Source organism: Scardinius erythrophthalmus (genome assembly GCF_964197995.2).
Source record: "Scardinius erythrophthalmus genome assembly, chromosome: 3".
Lineage (NCBI taxonomy): Eukaryota > Metazoa > Chordata > Actinopteri > Cypriniformes > Leuciscidae > Scardinius > Scardinius erythrophthalmus.
This window is the reverse complement of record NC_138223.1, coordinates 20,865,252-20,886,947: the sequence shown is the minus strand read 5'-3', so window position 1 is coordinate 20,886,947 and position 21,696 is coordinate 20,865,252. Positions and strand designations below refer to the sequence as shown.

General features: G+C 34.5%; 2 protein-coding genes across 8 annotated transcripts in view; both read right to left on the bottom strand.

Moving 5' to 3' along the window:
- Nucleotides 1-7,403, bottom strand: part of uso1 (USO1 vesicle transport factor) — a 35,858-nt gene extending 28,455 nt beyond the window's left edge. For 2 of the 4 annotated variants that reach the window (XM_081361733.1, XM_081361735.1), the window contains exons 1-6: nt 7,133-7,378; nt 6,415-6,501; nt 4,532-4,596; nt 4,307-4,383; nt 2,695-2,795; nt 2,469-2,571 (exon numbers count right to left, since the gene is read on the bottom strand). In XM_081361733.1, coding sequence (XP_081217859.1) covers nt 2,469-2,571; nt 2,695-2,795; nt 4,307-4,383; nt 4,532-4,596; nt 6,415-6,501; nt 7,133-7,198 — 499 coding nt within the window. In that variant the 5' untranslated portion in view covers nt 7,199-7,378. Of the gene's footprint in view, nt 1-2,468; nt 2,572-2,694; nt 2,796-4,032; nt 4,045-4,306; nt 4,384-4,531; nt 4,597-6,414; nt 6,502-7,132 lie in introns of all 4 variants that reach the window. The other 2 variants (XM_081361736.1, XM_081361734.1) reach the window with 2 other exon arrangements.
- Nucleotides 7,404-9,106: 1,703 nt separating this feature from the next.
- On the bottom strand, nt 9,107-21,653 carry g3bp2a (G3BP stress granule assembly factor 2a). 4 transcript variants are annotated; one of them, XM_081362551.1, is made up of 13 exons: nt 21,598-21,653; nt 20,564-20,681; nt 20,391-20,472; nt 20,122-20,295; nt 17,042-17,132; nt 14,378-14,480; nt 14,016-14,202; nt 13,721-13,822; nt 12,722-12,824; nt 12,546-12,605; nt 12,270-12,395; nt 12,031-12,149; nt 9,107-10,494 (listed from the first exon to the last, which is right to left on the bottom strand). In XM_081362551.1, the coding sequence occupies exons 1-13, from the start codon at nt 21,599-21,601 to the stop codon at nt 10,213-10,215; spliced, it is 1,551 nt and encodes a 516-aa protein (XP_081218677.1). In that variant the 5' UTR covers nt 21,602-21,653; the 3' UTR covers nt 9,107-10,212. The 4 variants fall into 4 exon arrangements, with proteins under 4 accessions (XP_081218677.1, XP_081218679.1, XP_081218678.1 ...); XM_081362553.1 differs by lacking the exon at nt 21,598-21,653 and adding an exon at nt 21,203-21,423 and having other exon boundaries at nt 9,458-10,494; XM_081362552.1 differs by having other exon boundaries at nt 9,990-10,494; nt 12,007-12,149; nt 21,203-21,633.
- Between the last annotated feature and the right edge of the window lie 43 nt (nt 21,654-21,696).

Genomic DNA, 21,696 nt, shown 5'->3' with positions numbered 1-21,696 from the left:
GAAATGACCTGCCTAACTCAACCCGAGCAGCTGAGTCTTCAACCATTTCCATCTTTTTCATCAACACTTGACCTGTAAATATTAACACTTATTATTCTATTCTATTTGTTTTTTATTTAATAAAAAAACACCTTGCTACATGTACTCTGCTAGAACTTGCTTTTTGTTGCCCTATTGTTTGCTTGATTGCTCTCCTCATCAGTCGCTTTGGATAAAAGCGTCTGCTAAATGATTAAATGTAAATGTAAAATACTTTGGTTCTAAAACTCCTTTAGGATTTTTAATTTTTAATTGTGTTAGTCAATTGGTTCACATTTGCGTCATATGAGTCAACAGATTCTAAAATTAATTGGGTTTTTTTTTTTTTAGATATCTCAGCTGGTTAAAAAGCAAATAAAGTTGTGTAACATATGATAATATATAAAAGTGTTTCCCCTATAAATTTTTCCAGCAGCGGTGCTGTTACGTGCCGGAGGTTGTTACCAAGCCGCTCGCGGGGGGTCCGGGGGCATGCACGCCCGGAAGATTTTTTTTTTTTAATAACCCCTTAAACCATGACTTCTGGCAAGTTTTGTGGATAGAAATGGACATTTTGAGACATACATTTTGAGGCTCAAATGTAAGAAAGGGGCAAATTATATATTATATTAAATTATATTATATAATTATATTATTAAAATAATTATATTAAATTAAAAATTATATATATATATATGTGCGATTAATTCATTATTTTTTTTATCGATTCCCAGCCGTAATATATATATATATATATATATATATATATATATATATATATATATATATATATATATATATATATATATATATATATATATATATATATATATATATATATATATATATATATATATATATATATATATATATATGCTATGCATAAGTTTATACACCCATGCTAAAGTTGACTAAAAAGAGGAATAAAAAATCTTTTGGAAATTTAACTTAATGCCTTCATTTAAAAAATGAGGAAAAATCCAACCTTTGGATGTCCAACACCTAGGGGTGTCCAAACTTATGCTGTATTTTAAGGAAGAACATTTATTTATTTACGATACACTATTCATTCACAAAGAAAATTGGTGTCCTTAAAGGTTGGATTTTTCCTCATTTTTTAAATTAAAGGCATTAAGTTCAATTTCCAAAAGATGATTTTTTTTATTCCTCTTTTTAGTCAACTTTAGCATGGGTGTCTAAACTTATGCATAGCACTGTGTATATCTATATATCTATATATATATATCTATATCTATATATATATCTATATATATATATATATATATCTATATATATATATATATATATATATATATATATATATCTATATATATATATATATATCTATATATATATATATATATATATATATATATATATATATCTATATATATATATATATATATATATATATTACGGCTGGGAATCGATTAAAAAAATAATGAATTAATCACACAATTTGCTGTGATTAATCGCAATTAATTGCATTTCCTCCAAACTTGTAATCATCAATATTTAAATGTAGAATCACTAATTAAATCAAACACACAAAAAAGGGGGAAAAAGAAAAATGTCCACACAAATAGGACAGAAAATAGCCCTATATTAAAATATAAAACATCAATATATTATTCTTCATTCAGTTCTATGCAACATACTCAGATTTAACAGATTTATTTTTTGACTAATTATCAAAATAAAGAATAGTCATACAAAGCTATTATTACCAGAGTATGTGATCAGAGCAGGTAATTTTACCATGCATGGTTATACCAGCTCAACAAACAGAAATCTACTACTGAGAAATTTCAGAGAGCGCAGTGCGCCGACACACACACGAAACCGAGAGCGCGGTGCAAACACCGAGCGGAAAAGACCCGCACGTGAAGTTAGGAAACTAGCTGTGCGAGAATGAAACCTGATCGCCGAACACGGAGGAGCGGGACGGCATATTTTCCATAGACAGTAAAAAAATGGACACAGCAACCCCATAGACTTCAACGGAGAAAAGTTCGTACCGCTTTCTCCTTTGCACAAGCGCTTGCTCGCTCTCCCGTGGCGTCTGTCGTTGCTATGCCAACCATGAACAGAGGCGCGCCTGAAAACCTTTTGATCTGTCCATGCTGAAAACGTGCGCGCCGCGTCGCTTCTATTATGAGCGCGCTTGCCGCGCGCCCACATTTGAAATATCTGCATGTGAACGTGAATGTGAACGGCCCCTTTTATGGCAACGTGTGTAAGTGAATGTCGTGATATTATTGATCATGTGAAGATTTTGCAGCGGCGCTGAAAATCCAGCGGCAGCGCTGCGCCGCTGCTTAATACATTGTAGGGGAAACACTGTATAACAGGGTAGATCATAAAAAATTTGACTACCAAACAATCTGTACTGGCAAATTGTTCTAAACTATCAGATAATTACAAGAGCAAAATAAAAAAAATGTACTCACCCATTGGGCTGACCAGGACGATGCCTTGGACCTGAGCACACTGGTTTTTCAAAAGTGCAGTTAGGAGCTTAACACCTGGCCAGCGGACATGAAAGTCAAACTCCTACAGCATGGAAAACAGTCGAACAACATCAGGAATATGGAAAGGTAATATGGAAAGCAACAAGACGTCCAAAAAAAAAGACAGTGAAAAAATAAAACAGTATAGTTGGCAGTTTAAGCTTACCTCCAACAGTGTGAGGAGCAGAGTGACATTTTCTGGTTCCTGGACAAACTTGTCAGTGAACTGAGCTCCCAAATCATCCTCCTGCTTTTGCTGGTTCTCCTCTGAAAGAGAAAATGTGATGCAGGGAAACCTGTTCTTTATTGTCTTTACTTCTATTTGATTATTTTAACAGATAATGCAGGGGAAACCAGAAAAAGGGGAGATAGATAGAAATATATGGAAAGTAATATACTAAAAAGAAGAAAAATAAACTTTTGTGCTAAATCTGATCACAATAAAATTGCAAAGAGCCAGAAAAAGAACTATTTTCAGTACATATGTTATCAAGCCTCCAGACGGCAGAGCAGTGGAATGTGTCTGCTGACAAGAACTGTATTAATACAAAGAGGGACAGAAAAAAGCACATCAACCCACAGATTAGGAAATCGGACAGTGAAAAAGGGTGAAAAGCAACAAAATTAAGAACACACCAAAACTCACACCAGTTAAAACTTAACCTCTCCCACACAGAATAAACTTTTTTTTACACTAAATATTATTAATACTAGGATAATTCTCGGTTCTATACTGACAAGACTTTCATTCAGCCTTAAAGGACACCAAAAAACAGTTTCCTTTTTTTCAAAGTGACATTTTATCTTTATTTCATGGTGTCTTTATTAAAAGTAAATAACTTAAACATAACCTAAAAAACTGTTAATTAAAAAACTTAAAACAACAATAACAAAAAACATACCTTAAATCCAATTATTATTCAAAAATTGTTATTAACTATTAATTATTATTGTTTATTAGTACACAATGTTAATTCTCTTACATGAAAATTAATGAAGATTATCATTAACAACAACTAAAATATGCAGTAGCATATATGCAAAATATGCAGTAGCTCAAACTTTGATTGACCAACTGTGCAAACATAATGATCAACTATCAGTTAACAGAAATTAGGCATTGATAAAAATAAAAAATAAAAAAAATAAAAAGGTTTTGGATCATTTTCTTATCTACAGACCAGCAGCACAATCTGCACAGGTGTTATAATATAAACTGGATTTGGGTTCTTTCATTTATAAAAATCTTTTCATTTGGACTTTCTTGATTTAACGGAACTCTTGTGAGAAGAACAAAACTGCTAGTGTCATTATTCCAAAATACAGGCATCTAAAATTTGCTGCTTTATGGAATTAAGAAATTTTGGAATTAGGAAAATTGTTTAGGTTCAGATCACTGTGAAATTCTCTGAGTGTCTCAAATGCAGTGGATATATTCTACGGGGATTTCAAAGCATGGATGGGCTAGTGGTTAGACAGCATCATGCACAAAAAAGTGCTTTACCTTCAGATTCATCTGGTGGATTAAACATGGAAAGAAAAAGGAGGAGGATCAGATATACAATATTTCCCAGCTCATCAAACAAACTGCAAGAGGGAGACTAGGAACAGACTGAAATAAGGTTTGTAAGAACAATTTAAAGAAAATTATTCATTTGGAATCAAAGAATAAGACATGAATCAGCCCAAGACGCTTATGGACATTGAAACAATACAAATAAAATCCCAACATGATCATATCTGAACCAGACTAAATTAAGAATATAGCCTAAACATACCTGGTTCTTCCTCTTCATCATTGCAAACAATATTGTACAAAGTGTCCAAAGCATAACCTAGGATTTCAGTGTCTGACCTGTAAAAAAAAAAAAAAAAAAAAAGTTTAAAAAGTCACAATGTGTGGTAAATGACCCAAAGCCCTTTCACATCATATCAACAAAACACAGCAAGACCTATCTTTATGGTAAATGCAATATTTTTTTTGAGCAAACTGTGAAACATACCGGTCAGTCTGTAGTATACGAACCAAATGGTCCATCGCCATATTTCCAACCTCCACACGGTATTTCTGTAATTAAAGATCTACTTGACACATGTTCAACAAACAACTAAGTAATGTATATATATTCTGTCACAAATAGATGAAATTACCCTTAAATTGAACTTCTGGGACAGAAGTGAAATTTCTGCAACATTAGCTGCACCAAACGGAACTGCATAACGACTGTTTCTGAACACTCCCACCAATATGCTATTTCAAATCAGTTTATGATGGCTTACTTATCGGGATAGGAGGAAGAATTTTCAAAAAAAAAAAAAAAAAAACACCTCACATCACTTTCAAGGCATGTTTTTAACAGTGAAACGAACACAGCATGTACTAGATTCCTTCTGTTTTGATATTCTATTTACTGTAATATCACCTATGCATTATAAACAGTGCCAAAAGTGTACAGGCTTATTGTAAAATGTGCAATATTCCACAAAATAACACCTGTTCACCATATCACTGTGCAACTCCCATAGTGGATTGTTATTTTAGTTGCATAGTAACATTCTGTAGGGACTATATCTAGCAGACTGATGCCACTTAATGCATTTGCTTAAAAGTCCCCCTGTAACAAATCATTTTATCCCTTAAAACTCATCTTTGATCACCAATATTACATATATAAAAGTTCTTCCTGTAAAAAAATTTAAATCTTGCCTTCAGACAGCTACCCTCTAACAATCAGCATCCTTAGAAACGCTTTGAAGAACTCAGAGCGTCAGTGGAGAAAGGCATATAGTTCATCATAATGTCGTAATATACATCATACACCCGCTACATCGCTAAATCTTCCGGATTTTACATATCAACAGAAGAAATAATGAGATAACCTGGCTTCTCTTGAGACTCCCTTGCTTCACGCCATAGTAAAGATATGCTAAAGCCCACAGGCACGTTGACCTGATTGGTTACAGGGTAGTTTGTGAAGTCAGAAACACCAGCGATTTCAAACTGCATTTTCGAGACTGTCTTTAGATCACTGCAGTTTTAAGGAGAAAATAATCAGCAAGGGATACAATTATTGACTACAGGGGGACTTTAAGCAAACGCATAAAGTGGCATATTGACTTGTGCATTTGCACATGGTTTGTCTTAAAGCATATTAAAAACACCATATAGACATATAGACAACATTTTCACCACATGAGGTCTTTAAGAAAAATCTTTATGTAGTAATATATTAAAAGCAATAAGAAAAAGATTCAAAAGTCAAAAATTCCTATACTGAATATATGCATGGATAAAGAGGTTGTTGAGCACCGTGGCATATAATCACTAGCCTATATAGCAACACCTCTTGTACCTTATAGCTCAATTACATACAGCTTCAATATTATTGAGCATATACTGTCATTCAAAAGTAAGTATATGGAGTCTATAAGAATGTTTGCAAAAGAAAACTCTTATGCACACCAAGGCTCAAAAATACAGTAAAAACTGTAATATTATGAAATATTTGAAAATGGTTAAAAATTGTATTTATTCCTGTGATGGCAAAGCTGAATTTTAGCAGCCATTAGCCTACACCTGTTTTCAGCTTCACATGATCCTTCAGAAATCATTTTAATATGCTGATTTGACGCTCTAGTAACATTTATAATTATTAAAAGTGATACTTTTTTAAATCAGGATGCTTTGATGAATAGTAAGTTCAATAGAACATATTTTATTTGACAGAAATCTTTTATTGAGACTATTTATCAATGTATGCAAGTATCCTTGCTGAATAAAAGCATTAATTTCTTTCCTTACTGACCCCAAACTTTTAAATGGCAGTGTATAATTACAACAGCTCAATAACAAACATCAACATGACAAGCATTAATTGCTGGTCACCTTGGACAGAGATTTAAGGGCACGGACAGCATCTCTTCGGTCCTCCAACAGGGTGGATGAAGCCACACGGTCACACAACTTCTGAATCTGAACAGACACACAATAACGGTTGGTAAATGCCTTGTCAGAGTGAAGCTACATTATCCCTACAGAAAATTTGGTTACACTTTATTTTAAAGTGTCATTGTTACAGTGTAATTATATATTTAAGTACTGAGTAATATGAATTAACTACATGTACTTACTATAGGGTTAGGGTAGGATTAGGATTTGATTGAGGGTTAGTTGCATGTAATTATGCATAATTGACTTATTACTATGGTAAGTACATGTAACATATGCATCAAGGATAAAGTGTTACCGAAAATTTAGTTGGAAACATCACAATGGTAAAAATAACACTGTGCAAAGACAATTGGTAACAAACCAAACATCATATACAGTGTAATTGAACATATTTTACATCAAGGTTCAAGCATAAACACTGTCTGATTTGGAAGTGTCGTTTAGAAATGTTTGGTAACACTGGTTCATATAACGTTAGGCTAAGTTACATCTAATCATATTTCTGTGTACAGTATATCAACTACTGGTCTGAAAGCATTATCTAACGAGTGTCATTGACTCGATAAGCAGTTGCTTTTAGCTGCTTATAAACTGTATTCATTTTTAATCATTCTCAAATATATTTATTTGTTTTTGCATTAATTAAACTCACTGTTTCTGCTCCAGTCGGCTGTGGGCCTGTTGGTTGCCCCCCCATTACTCCCCTGAGGAAATTCATCTTTCTATGTGTCCGCTGTAGTAATATTTTAGACGTTGATCTACAGACAGATTAAACGTCAGTTAAATAACAGATTCCAAAGGACAGGCAGAAAGTAAATGTCATTAAAATCAGCAGCTGCCTGATGTTGATCTCTCAACACACCAGCACCCAGCCCGGAACTGACTCGGACGCGCATGCGTAGAGACGTGGCGATACGTGGCTGACCACAGCGTCAGTGACGGTCTCTTAAAGAGACAGTTACAGTCAAACACCATTCTGATTGACTCTATTCTTTCATGTGTGTAGTAGCTTTTGAAAATAGGCCCATTTTACATTACGTTTATAGTTATTTTATTGCTGCTCATTGCACAATTGAACAATCATAAATGTATTTTTTCAAAGAAAACATTCTTTTTTTTATTATTAATTTCAAGAAAGATATTGATATTTGAAGTACTTGAACTCTAAAAATTGCTTCATTCATTTCAGATTTTTATGTATTGTAACCCCCAAAGAATATTTTATTTTCTTAATGTTTCTAAATTTGCCAAATCTGCTATTTGTTACAAAAACAAAAAACATGCTGATAATTCTAAGTCTAAATAAACATACTGCAAGTGCTGCAAGATTTTGCACTGCAGATTTCTGTTTATTGTATGTCAAGTTTAACACATTGAAATCTAATGAAAGTGAAAAAAAAAAAAAAAATCCCAGTAAAAATAAACACTCAGTTGCAACAGATTTTACTCATACAAATATGCAGTCCAAAGAAAAATATTTGGTAACCACCAGCTAATACAAAACCATGTTCATGTTCCACCAAAATAAACTACATCTATAAACAGAGCATCTATAAATGTCACAATAACTGCAAGGAAACCAAAGAAAATATTTCGCATTAGGATTAGAGCAGGGATGGGCAACTTCAGTCCTGGAGGGCCACTGTCCTACAGAGTTTAGCTCCAACCCTGATAAAACTCACCTGCCTGTAGCTTTCTAATACTCCTAAAACGCTGATTAGCTTGTTCAGGTGTGTTTGATTAGGGTTGGAGCTAAACTCTGCAGAACAGTGGCCCTCCAGGACTGAAGTTGCCCATCCCTGGATTAGAGGGTTAAAAGAATGATTAAATGATGTGAACAAACAAAACAAAACAAAGTCTGATGCATATTTTGGGTTGAAAAGCACAGTTATTTGACCAAGCCCTATGGTGTAATGTCTTCTTTATTCTCTCTTGTGATCCAAACATTTAAAGTATTTGGCTGATTGAAGTGCTTGAAGTCCAAATAGAAAGGCCATTGTGGCATTTATTTACACAGTAATTAAAACGTTCCAGGTCCCAAACTCCGAACACATAAGAACTAGATAGAGTGGATGGGGAAAGAAGGCTCTAGGCAGGACATATTGGCACACTTTCTTCCAAAATCTTCTAAAAGTAAATGCATCTGCAAGCAAAATGTCTTTTTATAGAGAACAAGTTGTCCCCCAAAAAATGAACAAATAAAAAAAGAAATGCAATGTCCCTGATGAAGATTGTCCTAGAAATACTGCAAATAGTGCAATCTACCTGACACGGAAGACATTAAACATCAAAAATAGCGCTACATCAAACTGTACTTACAAAATCAGTGCAAATTTAACACTGCAAAATGAAAACAGTGCCTACTGTACTTATGGTTCCTCCATTTCATGAAGAACGGCATTTGCGTTCCTCATTATGACCAAGGTGAAAATGGGTGTGGATATCAATCATATATATATGATTATATATATATATATATATATATATATATATATATATATATATATATATATATATATATATATATATATATATATATATATATATATATATATATAATTATATTAAAAACACACAAGAAAATGCCTTCACTTCGGAAGGCATAAACTACTAAATGGAAGGAAAAAACAAATGTACAAAATGTTCAGAAAATGAAGTCTCTTACAGCTCACGTTTGTCTGGAAAAAAAAGAGATTTACAATAAGCATTTTGAAAAACAGTTTTTCTAATCAGTGATATTTAAAATGTTATTCATTATTATAATTTCAATAAAAAATGTATGCAAAACTATTCAGTTTGGGAAAGTGAGAAATACACCAACCATGTTTCTCTGTACCCTGTATAAATCTGTCGTTTTAATTAAAAAAGAAGAACAATGCCTAGGATGTAAACTGAAACTCATGTCACAAAATGAGATTAAAGTTATGAAAACTGGGCCAAAAAACAAAATGAAATTTGATAAAGTGCCTCTGCCTTAAGAAAAACATTCAGCATATATCCAAAACACCTTTACACAAAAATCCTGGTACCTTTACACTTTACAATTGCTTCTATTGCTGCTCCATTCACTTATTCAGGCAGAACCAGAACATAAAAAGATGTCAAACATGTACATAAAAAAAGACAAACACATAAACAAAATAGGAGAGAGGACACCATCTTGTCTGCACTCTCACTGTCTTTCAGAACACATAATTAAAGCCTTTCTTGTACTTCTTTCTTGACAGTTCAATACAATAAAATGAAATACTGTTAGTTCACAATTGCGCCTTCATGTAGCATTTATCTTATTAATGAGCTGATTAGTGTAACTTCCGAAATAATATGTATTAAATTATATATATAAAAAAAAAACTAATTCTTTCAATCTGCATATTTTATACCAATAGCAACTGGAAGTTAATTAGTACGAAATGTCAAAGAAATTCAAACGCACTGAATACACCTGACTTGTTTCCCCATCAAGTTTGTAATTTTTACCATTTGATAAATGACAAACCAGAGGATTTGCAGCACAATTCCAATTTAAAGTGACTCATGTGTTTTGAGTCATTCGGTTGTTCCAGTTGTTGATCTGTTTCACATGAAACAGCTGACATTCCTAAGGCAAAAATCCAAGTGTACAACATAAGGAGTAAGGAAATAAAAAGTATGTATATGATTTAACATAGACTTCTCAATATCATAATAACTGAACATTGTACTACATCCGAACTACAAGGGGAGCTCCTCTCAACGCCTCTGAGGAGCAAACCGGCCCTCACTTGAAGCCGTGCCCCTCCCAGAGGCTATGCCTGGTTTAGGTACGGTGGTGACACGTGAAGGTGGGCCTCTGCCATCACGGTCTCGCATCATGCTGCTTCCGGCAATGCCACGCGGCCCTCCTGGACCACGATCACTACGTCTTGCGTCCCGACGATCTTCTCCACCTCCACTACGGGTTTCCCTCTCACGCATTGCCCTCGTCTTTTTCTCCTCCACGTTCAGACGTACCTCACCACGGAACATGATTGGCTAATCACAAAATGACATGTGGATTCAGTTATGAAATATTCTCTCAATACCACATCTTTACACCTGAAGAAATGTATTACAAAGAAAAGTATAGGGATGCCCGATTTATCAATACCATTCAGCAATGCCGAAACAAGACGTTTTTTTCCTATTCATCACATCGACTTTTTATGGATATATATATAGAGCTGTGGTCAAAAATTATGTCTGGAAGGGATATTTGCACAATATTTGTTTTTAATGACCCTACAAGTTTGATTATGCTATTAAATATGTGGAGTTAAACTGGAGAGAAGAAAATGCTAAAATTGATAAGGATATTTAACTGACAAAATTATTTGGCATAAAAGGTAAACTACAGCTTATTATGGAATATAGGTTTTATTTTACAATGCAAAAAAAAAAAAACATAGAAAGACAAAAAGCTTATAGGAAATAAAGCATACATTGAGCAGTTTAATATATTATTTTAGTATAATTGATATAATATCATTGGTTTTGTTTTTATTTAGAATTTTATTTTATTTTATGCTTTTATATTATAGTTTTCATTTTAATTTTCAGTTCAAGTTCCAGTATTTTTTTTTTTGTCATTTTTATTGTTGTTTTGAATGTCTATATAGTTTTAAGTTTTCGTTTTTAATTTATTTTAGTACTTTAGCTGAAATTAAAATGAGCAACTACGCTTTTTTGTATATATTATTTCAAGTAATGATTTTTTTTTTAATATAATCAATAACTAATTTCATTTGATTCTTGCTTTTTTGTTTAATTACAGCAGCCAGTCTTATCATTGCTCAATAAGTTTTACACATTGTGTTGTGTGTAATTTCTAATATTTAGGGCCCTTTCATTGCTGCTTGCAGCTTTAATTCAAGTTTACTTTTTTGTCTAAGTTTTTGTTGTATGCGTGTTGTATGGGATCTTTGTATTAAAAATGACGGTCAATATCAAGGCAGATCCTTCATACTTGCCTTGCAGTGCAAAATTAAATTGGAGGTTCCTCACAAGTGTATATCTCATCCATGACTTTGGAAGTTATTTTGAAGTAGTCACATATAGTATTAGTGGTAATGCTCAACCTAGTGACAAAACGCTCTGTAGTCTTTTTTGACCAGTGAAGAGCTTTACATTCTGAACAGTACCTGTCTTACGGTGCTTTGCAATAATTCAATTGACAAGATTTAACCATTTTGATAATATCCTCCTTGACTGCAGTGGACAGGGCAGACATATGCATACAAATTTACAAGCTCATTTACCCTTTTTACTCACTTAAAATCCACTTAATCATAAAAAAAATCATATACAGTGCATTATAATGTTGTGACGTCTATATTCACTATAGCATTTAGTTTTTATGTTTTATTTAGTTAAATATAGACCATTTATAGGTCATCAGCCAAAACACGAAATTGTGATATCTTATTATGCATAAAATACGTCTTGTTGTGACGGACAGAATTGTAAAATCAGTGCATCCCTTTAAAATAACGCTTTAAATATATTTACCAAAAGGCAAATTGCTTTGCTTACTTTGACTCCTAAAATTCTTTGCACCGGCTCAGAATCATCAAAGACAACAAAGCCAAAGTTGGGAATCTTTCCTCCAGTGCCTTTGGTGTTGATTCGTAACTCAACAACATTTCCAAATGCTAGTTTGGAGAGACAAAGAACAATCAAATGTGAAGATGATTGATTAATAAATATGAGAGAACAAGGATCAATGCAATGGTTACCATGACAATTTAAACAACAAACAAAAAACAACTTACTCATGAAGAAGTCTTTGAGTTCAATCTCATCAATGTCATGAGGGAGATTTCCAACAAACAGCTGATGACTGTCTGGATACCTGACAACCCTTCTGCTGTCCATTTCACTCAACTCTTCGCCCCTTCCTAAGCAACATCCAAGATATTTCATCAGCTTTCGTCATTCATGACTACAGTATACAGGGGCCAACAACATCAGTCTTTCTTTATCAACAAACAGCAGCATTGCCCAAACAAAACAGCTACAACATATTCACAATGGAAAGGCATATTTACCTTTATTCACAAAGCCGAAATGCGGTTTCCCAGTTTGAGATTCGGTAGATGAGATACCATCTAATGAGAAATAATATTAAAAAAAAAAGAGTAATTGACTCACATCTATTCCTAAATAAAAATTACAAAGTTGTATGGAAGCATTGCTTTATAAGTATTCTATTCTAGATTCATACCAGATCTAGGCCCTCTTGAGGTTACTGAAGGTCTGTCACGGATGCGCTGGTCACGCGGACGGATTGTAGCTGACGACACCTCTGGCTTGGTCTCAACTCTGGGCTGATAACAGTAAAAATCAAGATAGCATGCGAATGAAACCTGGTTCAAGTAATGCTGGGTCAACAGCATTCTATTAAATTAAAGGACAAGTTCGGTATTTTACACTTAAAGCCCTGTTTACAGATTGTTTCTGATGAAATAGAACGATTAAGATTAAAATTTGGACACATGCTGCTGTCCCGAGAATTTTAGGTTTATTTCGCTTTCCCCAAAACGCATTAAACTTTCGTTTACAAAGACCTGAAACTCACCGAGTGGTCAGGGGTGTTCACTGATATGCTCACACAAAAATCGCTGCAAAAGATGCTTTCCAACAGGTTTTATCGTAGTTTTTGTCCAACTCCATTGACTTGTATTGGACGAGCTGTGTGAGGTACGGTATTACTCCGCCGCTTCTTCTTCTGCTTCTTCTGTGTATTCAATGAAATGCCAGTGGTTTGCTCGCAATTGGCAAAGGTGCATTATCGCCACCAACTGGGCTGGAGTGTCTATTATTGAAGCTCTCAACGGAAGAATCTACGGGTGTGAGACGTTTGGAAAAATAGGTCCACAGTTTTACAACGAATGGTAAAACACCTGTTGGAAAGCATCTTTTGCAGCGATTTTTGTGTGAGCATATCAGTGAACACCCCTGACCACTTGGTGAGTTTCACGTCTTTGTAAACGAAAGTTTAATGCGTTTTATGAAGGATTGTTCCAGTGCACCTATACACCCATTCTAGAGGTTTTGGGCAAAGCGAAAGAAACCTAAAATTCTTGGGACAGCAGCATGTGTCCAAATTTTAATCTTAACCGTTCTATTTCATCAGAAACGATCTGTAAACAGGGCTTTAAGTGTAAAATACCGAACTTACCCTTTAAGAAAGAAAGATATGAATGTATTCATAAGTGGCTACCTGTGAGTTTGCTGCTTTAACAACATGTGGTTGACCTCCAGAGGATGGAACAGTCCCACAGAGAGGCAAATTTTTGCTGGTCACAGAGGCCCAAGAAGAAGTCTGCCAGAGACATTATCATTTTACCCCAGCATGACTTATCAGGAATAGTACAAATATACTACTAGACATTTTAAGACTAATTTTACTGTGTATTCTTAAATAAATAACATTAACTATCAAATTATCAAAATACCTATAAATTTTAAACTAAATTACCTACATTTTAGTAATGGCACTAAACGTCAAAAATTACTTTAGGTGGTTCTTGTGTGTGAGGTGGTGATTCCATAGGAACAGGAGATGGTGCCTTCTCCTCAAACTCCTCTACAACCTTCTCTTCTGCCTTGAGCTTCGGCTCCTCAATCTTGGGTTCTGGGGCAACTTCAGAATCTAGTTCCATAGCTGCTTCCTCATGAGCTTCTTCCACACCATTGTTACAGCTGAAGGTGAAAAAGAGAAGGACAAAAACCATTAGACAACTCTTAAAATTCAAACAGAGCTTCGATTTACAATTTTCAAGATATTTACCCAACAGTACCATACTGGACTGAGAATCATCTACAGTTATAGTCCAAGTAGGCTTTCATTTTAAGTTCAAAGTGAAATGTGGGTTACCTCACAGGATGGGGTTCATAGCAGTTTGCATTACTGGGGCTGTCCTGGGGGGGTTCGGGTGATGGCTGCCTGTCTTCTGGCTCGTCGGTCTCTTCTTCTGACTCTGTCCCAGCAAAACATTTATTTAGGTAAACCGTTGAAAAAAAAAACTGAATGAGCAAGTACCATCCCCTTACTTTAAAACATCTTAATTACTCTAGCTCTAAAGGAACCAATTCACATAATACAGCTGCAGGAGATAGGAATTTACCAGTGAAAAGCTCATAGGTGACTTCTGCAATTGTGTGGTTGAGTTTCATCTATAAAAAGCCAGCCTTGACCGTTTACAGTATATCCTTGCCATCCATCCAAAGTTATAACCCATCTCAAATTGTTTGTAACTATATACCATTTGCGATAGAAGGAATGTCCTTGTTAATTATTATTTTTTTTTTATATATGTACTGTGACTTTTTGTGCATGAGGGAAAATGCTGCAACAATTTGTGCATTGCTCTGGCTACTGTAATAAATGGCAGTTTTAAATAATTAAGAGTAAACTTTTGAGAAAAAACAAAACAAAAAAACACACACATTGGGTTTCCATGTTTAATGGGAACTTTCCATAGACATAATGATTTTTATACTTTATAAACCATATATTCTATCCCCTAAACCTACCCATCACAGAAAACTTTCTGCAGTTTTACATTTTCAAAAATCATAATTTTATTTGATTTAGAAGCTATTTTTCCTCATGAGCACTAAAAAATTTCCCCACAAGGACAAGGATTTCGAATACTGCCATCTTTGTGGAGACATTTTGCCATAGGGTTTACCAGGCCACACACGCACACGCACACGCGTACGCGTACACACACAGAAAGCACACAAAGACATTCGGGATGTATAACATTAAGTGTTATTCTGGTGTTGCTGGATTTGAGCACAGCCTTTGACATGATTGATCATGATATCCTTATCTTTCGCCTTGAACACACAGTAGGTTTAAAGGGTACAGTTTTGAAATGGTTTCAATCCTTTGTAAGTGATAGATATTTTTCAGTCAATTATGGAAATTCGACCTCCACTAAAAGACACCTTTTCCATGGGGTGTACCGCAAGGGTCTATTCTCTCTCCAACACTTTTTTCTTTGTACTTGCTCATTGGGTGGCATTTTTAGAAAGCATGGAGTGTCATTCCACTGTTTCGACACTCAATTGTGTTTACCACTAAGAAACTCGAAAGAAATCTTTGGATTGTCTTTTAGCTTGCCTAAATGATGTTAAAAACTGGATGGCAAAACATTTCTTAATGTTAAATGAAAACAAAACAGGTCATTGTGTTTGGCCAGCCAAATGACCCTACCAAGGTCCTTTTAGATTCGAGCCCATTGGTGCCTTACTGTAAAACGTCGGTACGAGATTAAGGCATCCAAATCGATGATAACCTAAAAAAGGAGAAGCAAATCAATTTGGTGGTATGTGCTTGTTTTTATAATCTGCGTCTCCTGGTAAAAACTAAACCTTTCTTATCTAATGTAGATTTCGAAAGAGTTATTCATACTTTTGTTCTATCACGTCTCGATTTTTGTAACTCCCTCTATTGTGGCATCTCTGCCGCATCCCTGGCCTTTTTACAATCAGTGCAAAATGCTGTATATGTGGTATATGCGGTTTCTGTGGTGTGTGATTTGTTACTATGTATGTTTTATATTTTATTCTTTTTTATTTTAATGTAAAGCACTTTGGGAAACCTTGGTTGCATTTAGCAGTGCTATAGAAAGAAAGAAAGAAAGAAAGAAAGAAAGAAAGAAAGAAAGAAAGAAAGAAAGAAAGAAAGAAAGAAAGAAAGAAAGAAAGAAAGAAAGAAAGAAAGAAAGAAAGAAAGAAAGAAAGAAAGAAAGAAAGAAAGAAAGAAAGAAAGAAAGAAAGAAAGAAAGAAAGAAAGAAAGAAAGAAAGAAAGAAAGAAAGAAAGAAAGAAAGAAAGAGCTTTCCATTGATAAACTTTCACCACACTTTAAAACGTATCAAACTAAATTATTTTGGTTTTGCAAAACACATAAAACCATGTCCAGACAGACAAAAAAATTCCAATTTATTGGCCAAGCGGTTCATCAGAAGATTTGTAAAGATTGGATCTAATATGCATGTATAATTCATAAAATAATGAAAACATTTTCATGGTTAGACTTATGGGTACTTGAAGCTCATTTGTTCCTGACGTGGAGAGAGATTTTCATGTAAAATGTTAAGTTTCTAGTTCCAAGCTCAAATAGGGTAGCAGGGTTGATGTTAGGAATATTGCAAATTTAATTGCTTGTTGCTAGGCAACTACATATCACATCAATCTCAAAACTACACAAGATATTAATAACCACAGACCATTTATGCGCACAAAGGTGAATTTTCACTAAATGCAGATAAAGTTCAGAATCAGATTAAGCAAGAATAATAAATGTAGCTGCAATTGGAAATCATTGGGGGCCAAGCAGATTGTAAAAGTGGAGGAAATGACTCCAAGCGTAACGGAGTCAGAGCAGCTTAGCCAAAAACAATTGGGAAGAAATACCAAAGTCAAGACATGTACCGCTAATACTTTTGGATATGAGGGGCTATAGTCTTTTCAAAGATGCTGTAATGTAAGAACTGTATACATGTAATGATCTTTAACTCTCAACTAACCTTCATCAAGCTCAGCCTCAGAGTCCCCAAAGACCTCATCTTCATATCGGAAGATGTCGTTGTGAACATAAAACTTATTTGCCACAGAACCCTAGACACCAATTAAAAAGAAAAAGACTTTCAGATTAGCTCACCCATTGGATATACAGGTGAAGTAAATATATGTAATGTGAAATATTCTGACCATACTAGCAAACAAAATATCAAGTCAAGTCTATTTGTATAGCGCTTTTCACAATACAGATTGTATCAAAGCAGCTTCACAGTATTAAATTAAAATAATACAACAAGGTTGGTTTCTAGCGAAATTTATTGATTGATAAAATTAAATTAAATATTCCCAAAATATCTCCAACTGAGCAAGCCAAAGGCAACAGTGGCAAGGAACCGAAAAAACTCCATCAGGTGTCGGGGGCCAGTTCTCCTCTGGCGTTTATGAACTAGAGGCCGGATTGTAGTTTGAACTGTAAGATTAAGAATAATATATGAATGCCTGGCTGAAGAGATGCGTCTTTAATCTAGTTTTAAACTGGGAGAGCGAGTCTGAGCAACGAACAGTATCAGGAAGGCTATTCCAGAGTTTTGGAGCTAAATGTGAAAATGCTCTCCCTCCTTTGGTGGATCTGGATATCCTAGGTATGACCAAAAGCCTCGAATTTAGTGATCTTAAAGAGCGCGATGGATTATAGGGCGATAGAAGATCCGTTAAATAGACTGGAGCTAAGCCGTTTAGGGCTTTATAAGTCAGTAGCAATACTTGTAATTAATACGGAACTTTATAGGTAACCAATGTAGAGATGATAAAATCGGTGTTATATGATCATATTTTATTGATCTAGTAAGAACTCTAGCGGCGGCATTTTGGACTAACTGTAGCTTGTTTATTGAGGATGCAGGACAACCAGCTAATAAAGCATTACAGTAATCTAGTCTCGAGGTCATCTCGAGGTCAACTTTTCTGCATCAGAAACTGATAGCATGTTCCGTAGCTTAGCAATGTTTCTAAGATGGAAAAAGGCTGTTCTTGTAACATATGAAATATGATTTTCAAAAGACAGGTTGCAATCTAATATAACACCCAGGTCTTTTACTGTAGAGGATAAAGTAACAGGACATCCTACTGTGTTAAAGTTGTATTGTGAGAGGTTTTGTGGGCAGTTTTTTGAAACGATATCAAATTTGTTCTTAGGATCATGGAGAAAAATTAACAGTAGATGCTTAACAATAAACATTAATGAAATGATGCTGTTTTTTAAATACAGAATAAATGTCTTATGATACAGTGAAAGGTTTCTTGTTGCTTTTTAATACGTTTTCACACCATTATGTTCCATCACCATTTCACTTCCATGAAATCAAAATGGACAGATCTTATTTTTTTATGGCATTACTTAATATATTGCGGTATATTTTATATTATAAATATCTTTTTTTTTTTTTATTTACATGCCCTCCTCCTCTTTTCTCTGATGACATGTGAACTGGATTGAGGGCAGGACAATAACCACTCCCCTCTGACAATCTGTCACTCACATGATATCACCACAGTAGCAAATGACAATAATCCAATCAATTCCAGATCGCCAAAATCAAGTCCCGCCCTACATTTTATATCATTCGAGAAGCAGTTTCACTCATGTATACGTCACAACAGGGAAGAAAAGCCAACTTAAAATAAATGTACTGTATAAAGATTGAATCCAGTGTCTGTAACTTATCTGTGAAAACAAACTTCCCTGCCACGTTATCACAAATTCAGGGTCTCTCATGAATAATGTATAAATGTGGTAAATGTTGCGCTTCTTAACTAACTGAATATGTGACCACTTTTCTTTACATTGGCAAACTTGAGTAAATTTTCAAACACAATTTTTTTTAAATAAATAATATATAATAAATAATAAAATAACTTATTTGTTACAGGCGGCTATAAACCATTAAATGCCTTCAAATATATCTACCACACTTTTTCAAGATTGCTTTTCCAGGAAGACAATGAACCCTCTGAGCTGGAAAGCCAGAGAAACAATGTCATGTTAAAGGTGCAGTAAGCGATTTCAGAGAAACGCTATTGAATATTTAAATCAACACTGAAATAAACAATTTTGTGAATATTTTGTTAGATGCCTGTTCTCTGTGTATGCTGAAAAAAAAAGTGTTTGTACATAGTCCTGGCTGTGTAAACAGGAGAAAAAAAGCAAGTGGATTGGACTGATCCAACGAGCACCAAAACAATCTTCAGCAATTCAGGGCGTATCCGCTCATGATAGGGGAGGAGAGAAAAACAGTAGAAAGAGAGATGGGTGAGACATTGCCAAAGAGGAAAAGTAGAGGAATGTAAATGGAAAAAGACTGGTTACGATCTGGCCAGATCTAAGACTTGCGTTAATACTGGAAAAGCTTTCCAGCACTGGAGAGGTTACACTGTTTCTGCTCAATACATGAGTAACATTGTTTTTTGCTATTTCACAGAACCAAGATATGCTGTTGCTGTTGAATCACAGCTGATTTATCCATATTTGCACGAGCTGTCTGATGCGCCGACTGCTTGTGTTGCATAGCGTGTTTTTTTATTTTGGTGGCAGCCAATGAATGGAGAGGTGCATTTCTTTTGGGTAGGGCTGAGTTTTTTTGGGTGTTGATTTTAAAATATCACCAGTGTTTCTCAGAAATCGCTTACTGCACATTTAATGTCCTGGTGTGGCCGAGTCCAGAATATGTGGGTATATTATTTGAATGAAGGCTGTTCCACTCATCATATCTAATCAACTTGATTGAGCTTGAGCTGTTCTGCAAAGAAAAATTCCAGTGACCATATGTGCAAATCTGTATCTATCTACACAAATTGCATACCTACTACATATTAACTTGGGGTGAATACCTATACAAATGTTTCTTTGGTGTTTACAGCAATACATTTCCAACAAATCTGTAGAAATGTATCTGCATTAATCAATTCCATAAAAATCCTATGAGGTTTAATGAAAAACAACTTTCAAGGAGTCAATACCTTTTATGGGTACTGTATAATGCATTTGATTGTATGATGACTACTTATGGAATGTTATTATTATACACACCTCTGGAGCCAGCACAAATGTCTGTAGGAACTTCCTCATGGGCTGTCCATTATTGGAAAGTTCTCCCATGACCTGGACAACCACACCATCACTCAAAGTGGCATGGGCATCCACATGCCGGATTTTTGTGTGGCACTCACTGAATTGCAGGGACATTACTTTCTTATGTATCTCCTACAGATGAGGAAAAAATGCTGATGGTGAATATCTTTATAATTTGGATGTTTTCGCAGGTTATACATAAACAAATGACTAACATTAAGACTTACAGCTTGCCCATAGACTGCTTCTGAAAGCTTTCCATTCGAATCCAGTCCACCATGGACATAGGATGAGTTTCGTCCATAAAATCTGAATTATGTGAGTTTTGAATAATTAGAATTTTCAGATAAAAATGCCATGACATATGAACTGATGAAATGATGATTTTAATGGCGCATACCTGTGCAGAAAGTCTGGCGCTTTATTGAGAAGTGTGTAATACTGTCTCACAAACTCCCGCCCTACCAGCAGGGGACTGGGCTTCTCCATCACCATTTCTTTGCTAAAAAAGTCAGAATCTGAAAAGGGGAAGAAAATATTGTTAATAATAATAGCTAATCATTATCAAACTTGTTTTACAGACTCGGGGTCCAAATATATTAGAAAACAAGACAATAGATACCATACACTAATAATAACAATAAAGAAAAAATAAAACCCTAAAATCATTAAAAAGTATTTTATTTATTTATCATCCTTTGTACTATCATTAACATTCCAAGAATGCTTTAAATGGATCTCATTTAATTTATTATAATGATGCTTACATGAGTGCTGTATACAATTCGTTAAAAAAATGACAAAGAAATCTTTCAACTTTACTCTCTGATATCTGTCAATAATGTCACAATCAACATAATCTATACGAAATAATATATATATATATATATATATATATATATATATATATATATATATATATATATATATATATATATATATTATAACATCTCTGATCGATTTCTGTTAGACTAGAGAGAAATTAAGCAGGTCGAAATTAACTGAAATGGTTTAAGGTTTATATATTTGAGACACTTACCTTTTCTGGGTTTTATTTGATTTATCTACGTGATTAAATAAATAAGAATAATTATTAAGTCGTATCATAGAATTATAACAGTTGTGTGTGTATGTCAGCGCCAGCTGCTTGAAATCACAGAGAGAAAAATGCCATCTATGCTGTGTTATTAATGGAAATGCTGCTGTTTGGATCCTTATTGTCTAACCCCTGCGATCTGGGACAAGAACCCCCGTCACACTGGCAACAGCCAATCAGCTTCTTACACTCGACAGCACAATTGTGACGCTCCAACAACGCATTCTTTCGACCCCTGTCAACAACGCTATAATCGACACGATTTGTCTTTAAATAAATAGCCTTAGATGGCTATATGAGAACAGGGTTTTAAGAGTTCATCATAAGACTTTACTGACCCATTTCATCGAGGATATGACAATTTTACGCACTACGTAGCATTTCCTTGTGTTACAATTATAATTGTCCGACTCATTTGATTTTTAAATGCACTGACA

What these genes read in the sequence shown, in the direction of transcription:
- g3bp2a (XM_081362550.1), bottom strand. An exon ending in ACACACAAGAACCACCTAAA is followed by an intron (nt 13,823 to 14,015) that starts GTAATTTTTGAC and finishes TGTCTCTGGCAG; the next exon opens with ACTTCTTCTTGGGCCTCTGT. An exon ending in ACTCAAAGACTTCTTCATGA is followed by an intron (nt 12,150 to 12,269) that starts GTAAGTTGTTTT and finishes TCTCCAAACTAG; the next exon opens with CATTTGGAAATGTTGTTGAG.